General features: G+C 38.3%; 1 protein-coding gene across 1 annotated transcript; it reads left to right on the forward strand.

Annotated features, from left to right (window-relative positions):
• The first annotated feature begins 338 nt into the window (after positions 1 to 338).
• LOC118340146 (glycerol-3-phosphate dehydrogenase [NAD(+)], cytoplasmic-like) lies at positions 339 to 5,978 on the forward strand. The gene is made up of 8 exons (XM_035678013.1): positions 339 to 733; positions 1,366 to 1,543; positions 2,203 to 2,343; positions 2,602 to 2,740; positions 2,961 to 3,073; positions 3,346 to 3,579; positions 3,936 to 4,042; positions 5,469 to 5,978. The coding sequence occupies exons 1-8, from the start codon at positions 693 to 695 to the stop codon at positions 5,563 to 5,565; spliced, it is 1,050 nt and encodes a 349-aa protein (XP_035533906.1). The 5' UTR covers positions 339 to 692; the 3' UTR covers positions 5,566 to 5,978.
• Positions 5,979 to 7,267: the final 1,289 nt, after the last annotated feature.

Consider the following 7,267-nt stretch of genomic DNA (forward strand, 5'->3'; position numbering starts at 1 on the left):
AAAAAATCTTTAACATTTAATGTTATAAATGGGAGAAAATCACGCTGATTTGATTTCCGAAAATGAGCACAGTTTTGAAAAATAAACTTTTTTTTTATATTTACGTTTACATATGTTCACATATATAAGTTCTCTGCAAATATGTATTGACGTGTTTGCGTGTTTATTTGTTTGTTTGTCTAGGCTATATGTAGGAGCGGACATTATTTTGAAAACACACCTTAAACCGGAAGCGTCATCAAATAATAAAACTTGACGTCGGTTGTTGCGTTAAGGCAGAGTAACCGCGGTTTTCTGCGTTTCCAATCAATATTCAATAATAAATGAGCGGTAAAACGTTAATGCACTACACATGGGGGTTCCCCTTCTTCTCTGTAAGCTCACTATTACCGTTCAGCTCTATAAAATAAACCCAGTAGTGAACTGTAAGCCTTATAACACGTGTAAAAAATAAAATAAAATCAATTGTCGCGGCTGTGTTTAGACGTCTGTAGTATTAGTTGCATTACATTGTCATTATTTTTGTTATAGTTCCACTTTTGCAAAAGCAAGAGGTGTCGGCTGTCCGTGGCGAGCAGGCGAGGGGAGGATCTGTAGAAATTTATAGGGCGTATGAGGAAGTTATAATAGACGAGGGAAAAAGGAACAACAGGGTTTTCATTTTCAGACGCACACGATTTACTACTTTCAAAATGCCTGGAAAGAAAGTCTGCATCGTCGGATCTGGAAACTGGTAAGTTTGTGGTTCAGGTGCATCTTTCAGGGAAAAAAGAAACCTTTTTCGTACTAGTTAATAATGGCAGCCAACGCTCAACCAAACGCGGGTTTTGTCATTTTGCAGATTTAGATCCGTACTGGCAATATGTTGCGTAATTAACGCAATATTTTCAGTCTTTTATTTATCACATCAAATAAATGAAAAAGTAAAACGTCCAGCTGCTGTGGATGTAGCCCTCCTTTCTTTTGACAGCAACCTGAAGGATTAGAACATGTGCAGGCCTTTATACTGCTAGATTATCCCAGTGCCTCATAATAACTGATGATAATGACATTTGGATACTTAATGGAAGTTTTACCTCCCAATGTGGCCATCAGTGTATTATGAAATTAGGAGGTTGTACACTGCTTTTGCGTTTTCCTGCACATTTAAATTCTGATTCACCTGATTTTAAGTAAAAATGCTTGGTTTTCACCCTTTAAGATATACCCAAAACCTAGCAGACCTGTTATAGTTTCCCATAATTCAGTTTGATTCATTAGTCTGGATCTAGAGTGTTTTTTTTTAGGGGGGTCTCTTTGCTGTGTGGATTGGTTGAAATGTTAGTTTTACACTCACCGTCTGCTCATGTCCTTCACTCCCTCCAGGGGCTCTTCCATTGCCAAAATAATCGGGCACAATGTCAAAGCATCCAACCGGTTCGACCCAATGGTGAATATGTGGGTTTACGAAGAAATGATTGATGGAAAGAAGCTAACAGAGATCATTAACACGGACCACGAAAACGTCAAATATCTGCCGGGTCACAAGCTGCCTAGAAATGTGGTAAGTGCTCTAATTTAGAGGAGTTTTGATAAGGAGGCTCTGTGTCAACAGGTGAGGCAATTCCACTGCATTCTTGAAACAGGCTTTGATTGCACAGTGAGACATTACACTGATAAGATAAATTCACTTCGACCCATATCTCTTGGGTCTCATCAAGTTTATCTACCATTGCTATGTAATTGGGTGCAGGAGAAGAAGAGACAGTTTTTATCCCCCTGTGAACCATAACATTGGACAATGTATACTAGTCTATACAAAATAAATATTGATTTGGTTAGAATGAACTATTAATAATATAGGCTTGCCTTGCATTTTGTTGTGTATTTGTCACTTCCTCGTGGATAACCACATGTTGTCATGTTGAGGTATTTTCCAAGAAGTGACAATTTGGTTTTAGTTTGTGCTGATTTTTCTTATTTCCAAACTTGCCAAGTCTTTAAATCTCAATAAAGACTTGGGTAGCAAGAGCAAGGGCTTTTTAAAAAATTACTTCAGTTTTTTTGTATAATTTAGCTTTGAATTGAGTCTGGCATAATAATATTTGTGCATGTAGTTTTTGTTATTGTCATGTATGTTTATTTCCTGTATCTGCCATGTATGTAACAATTATATATTCAAAATACGGGACCCATATTTCTTTATTGTTTATGGCTCACTAGGTCGCTATTCCAGACATCACAGAAGCCGTCAAAGGGGCAAAGATCCTCGTCTTCGTGATCCCGCACCAGTTCATTGGCAAACTCTGTGATCAGATGAAACCTCACATCACGGAGGGAACCATCGGGATATCACTCATCAAAGTAAGAGCCTGCCAGTGATCTTTGTGTCAGATTTCCTCTCGGCAAAAAAGGGGAAACAGAGAAATATTCAGTCACTTGACTTTACTTCATATGGTTCTGTAGCCACGACATCACAGGACGTTGTAGTTGAACAATACACAGCCAGTCACTCATATGAAACATAAAGTAGCCTATCGATCACCAGTACCTCAAGGCCCTGTCCAGGCCAGAGATTATGTCACTTTGTGAAAAATACAGACAATTGTTATTGTCATCCAGGGTATCGATGAGGGGCCAGATGGGCTAAAGCTCATCTCAGACATCATCCGAGAGAAACTAGAGATTGAAGTCAGCGTCCTAATGGGGGCCAACATTGCCAGCGAGGTGGCAGATGAGAAGTTCTGTGAAACCACCATCGGTAAGACACCATTTTTGTACTATAACGGTTATTTTGTTATTTTAAAGTCCACAAAATCTTGCTAACGTTGCTTGCATGCAGAGGGTGATTTACGACCAAAAGAGGATGCGGTGTGGTTGTCAAGACAACAAGAAAAACACTGCGTTACTTCCATGTTTTAGAATTGAGTGACCTTTTTTCTCTTTATCTTCTTCTTTTTAACAACCTGCTTTCAATACAGGGGCAAAAAATGAGGCAAACGGCGTTATCTTCAAAGAGCTGCTTCAAACTCCCAACTTCCGCATCACTGTTGTACAGGAGAGTGATACAGTGGAGCTGTGTGGAGCTCTGAAGGTAAAGACAGCCACATATTGTGAATATTAAAGCTCCCCTCCATTACAACATATACAAATAGTCTGCTTGGAAAAATGTGTGTCTAATATGTTTTTTCCACAAAAAAGTACACATTAAAATCCTTAAAGGGCATCTACTCCTTCTAACCTCATAAACAAATTCAGAATTTATGAATATGAAAATGTCTAAATTTTTATTATCAAAAATATGTATTATTCCAAATTTCAAATATTCTCTCAGTGTGTTAATTAAAAGCAAAATGTTGCATGCAGAACATTGTGGCTGTAGGTGCCGGATTCTGCGACGGCCTCGGTTTTGGCGACAACACCAAGGCGGCGGTGATCAGGCTCGGTCTGATGGAAATGATCGCCTTCGCCAAGTTGTTCCGCAAGGGCCAGGTGAGCTCCACCACTTTCCTGGAAAGCTGTGGCGTGGCTGACCTCATCACCACCTGCTACGGAGGACGAAACCGGAAAGTTGCCGAGGCCTTTGTCAAAACGTCCAAAGTGAGTCGGACATGAAGATTTAGCTTACAGTAACTTGTCACTCACAGTAATTTGTTACACTATCTTGAAATAGTTGCAAAATAAACTTAGTTAAATCAGCTGTTTTGAATTTATATTGTAGAGGTCATGCATTAAAAGTTTGATATGTTACATAGTATTAATTGTCTGCATTTTACTGAATAGACTACAGAAACTGAACCATCTACTGGGGGTAATAGATAAATGATTTGTGACAGGAAACCTCAGTGTACTGTTTGAACAACAATATGAGGAATATGACAATAAAATGAGGAAATGAACATATTCAGAAGATGTCCCCAAACAACAGTTAAAACTGTCTGTATTTTTTTTCCCAGTCTATCATTGAGCTGGAGGCAGAAATGCTCAACGGCCAGAAGCTGCAGGGTCCACAGACCTCAGCCGAGGTCTACAAGCTCCTACAAAAGAGGGACATGGTCAACAAGTGAGTCCACTTACTTCTATAAAAAACTAACACTGTTAACACTGTTACCTGTTTTTTGTAAAACCACATGAATCAAACTGGTCCATTTCAAACACATCTCGAATGCATGCTTAAATACGATGTCTCACAATGCTTCTGCTGGGTATTGGGCTAGGACAACTCGTTATATTCAACTACATATCTACATTTATGATATACACTCAGTGGCAACTTTATTAGGTACACCTGTGCATTCTTCTGCAATTCAATACTACAATTCTGCATTTACAAAGTTTATAATATATGTTGTATACTCAATTATATGTTTGTTATTGAGCTCAATTTTTTATTATCATCTTACATGAGCGGGGCAGAATATTAGAAACACCTATAATGCAGTCCAGTAGAGCCAATATTATCAGCCAATATTGGTATTGTATCAATATCTGCGTATACGTGGGAAAAAAATGCTTGTGGTAATATATTGGTATCACAGCAAAGTTTATCCAGCAGAGTGCACTGTGATTTACAATATTGTGGCAAAAAGCAGTAAGAAGAGTGAGCAGCTCTCAGCAGTGTCAGCTAAAACTGGTTTGCCATGTATATGTTATATTATTTTACATTTTAAAGGGCATTTGTTTAAGAAAACAGCTTTCTGTGTACCTATGCATGATCATATTGGTGTAAAATTGGTGTGCGAAACCACATAGAAAAAGGTCTATATTTTTTCCAGGTAGAAAATTAACTTAACTATTGTCATATCGGGAATCAGCCTCATTGCTAAACTATAGAATTGAATTAACACCTCTATCACAGTGTCAAATAGGCTGCATATCATAGGCCTCATAAATGCTGACAGTTGTATTGGGCTGCATTACATTGTGCAGGTGTAGCTGATAAAGTGTAGCCTGTGTCTGCATGAACAGGCCTTGACTTTGCCCCTAGATGATTAACCAACAGAAGGTTTATTGGATGCTTTTCTCTCCTTTTTAAATGTGTATTATGGATATTTGCAATGCTGTGAGATTGAAGTAAAGTTACACTGTACACAGCCGTTGTCGTCTGACACAGGTGTTTCCACTTGCCTGATTAGGCCTCTTGTCTTGACATCTTCCTCATTCTCTTATTAGTTTTGTTGTATCTGTGTCTTGTAAGCATTAAGAACCAGAATCTGTTAGTGAAACAACTTAAAACACCTTATTTCTTCTTAGTACTATGTTGACATTATGTAATTCTTCACCTCCACCTTCACCCTGAGCAGAGATCTAATCAGCCATAAGTGAAATCACCTATGTGGGTGTGTAGTTCCATTAAATTATGACAGATTGTTTAGTCATGGTTGAGTCATTGATAAGTTGTCATGTGAAAACCTTTCTGTCCTTGATCTGTGACCAAGACCAACAAACGTCCAGTAAAACTGAGTCTGATTCTCTGTTTTCTTCTATAGGTTTCCATTGTTTTCTGCCGTCTACCAGATCTGCTTTGAGGGCAAAGAAGTGAAAGAGTTTATCACCTGTCTGCAGAACCACCCAGAGCACATGTGATGGGACCGAGTGCACACGTCTACAGCTGCTCCTTCAATAGCAATTTACTACCACTAGAGGGTGAAAGAGATTCATCAGATAGAAACGCACAAATAATGACCAAAAGCACTTTTTACAGGTGAAATATCATGGATGTTTTTCTCAGCTTGAAAAGCTTTTTTTTTAATTAATTTTGCTCCTATTTTGTGAAATGTTCTGTATTCATGTGGGTCTTGTGCAGGGAATTTAGAAACATGAATTAAAGAGTTCATTCTAAGGAAAACCACTCTACTTTTATGAAAAAAAGTCAGAATTTTTTATGGGGGTACGTAAACTTAACACTGTTTGACATTTCACTACATTACAATCTCAAAATTAAAAGCATTTTGTATCTTCATGAGGAGTTGATTTCTAAATAAAATCAATTTATAAAATCTGTCTTTTCATTTCTGAAGAACCAAAATCAGCCCAGCAAGATAGTCAGTTTTAGTGATGGATGAAGATGATGTATTTCCATAAACATCAGACACATGGCTCGTGGGATCACAGAGCAAAGATTTCTGCTGCTTCAGTATCAGTATCTTTAATTATTGTGCATCCATCTTGCTCAACTCACTGAAATAGGAACTTTTTTCCAGTATCTGATATTCACTCCTGTCTTTGCAGTCAGCTCTGTGATTGAGTTGTGTGTTAGATCCCACAGTCTGTCTGTGACGGGCTGAAACTGATTCCCATGAGGGCCGCAGTAACTCGGTATGAGAAAGCGGATTAAAGAACACAGAGCGTCCTTGTCCCTCCATCTCAACTGTGTTACAGGTCAGACTGGTGAAACCTTTGATAATCTCCCACTGTCTGACTCCATCTGTCTCCCATCACTGTTTCTATGTGGTATGTCAATTTCTGTGTCTGTCTTTGGATCTGACTTTTCACTGTCTCTCAAAGTTCAAATCAGAAATAGACTTCACTGATTCCTCCCAGTTTGTTGCATGCTGAGATAATGAAATGAGAGAAAAACAAGAAAAGAGCCAGCAGCTCTGTGATGCTGTACTCAGGGAGTGTATCTGTGTTAGCGGAGTTATATGTTCCCCTGCTCAATGCCTTCTACACATAGGACAGACTATATATATAGCAATGTTTTCCCTAGGTCAATATGGTGAAATCACCCATAAACAGATTATAGCGTTCTGATGTTAACTCCTTAAAATTTACAGACAGATCTCTGTCTCAACAGTGGCTCAACAGATATCTGCAATTCACACTGCATTTGAAACGTCCGGCTCCCTTCATTCTTTTTGCAATCTGAACTGTGAAGATAGCTGATAAAGATACCAATGTCTTACAATGTAAGTTTATATCAAGAGTCACATGCTCAAAACTCAACACACAGCTGAAAACAAGAGCAACAGAACAACTTTGAGAGGACATAGCTCTTTTTTTAAATAAAATCTTTAAATCTAAAATAGTAAATCTTTGAAATCACTAGAAAGACAGATGTGTGTCTTATGTGTTATATTAAGGGAATATAGAGGTGGGGAACCCCTTGGGCACAGTGGCGGTTTGAGTTAAATGCTAATATCAGCCTGCTAACATGCTCACAATGAAAATGATATTAAGCAAGTGCATTTCCTTTTTACCTTGTTACCCATTTGGGTTTAGCATGTTAATATGCTAAAATTTGCTAATTAGCACTAGACAAACCAGAGGCTAATGGGAATGTCATTAG

The sequence above is a fragment of the Morone saxatilis genome, unplaced genomic scaffold (assembly GCF_004916995.1).
Source record: "Morone saxatilis isolate NCDOM2014 unplaced genomic scaffold, NCSU_SB_2.0 Contig6, whole genome shotgun sequence".
Classification (NCBI taxonomy): Eukaryota; Metazoa; Chordata; class Actinopteri; family Moronidae; genus Morone; species Morone saxatilis.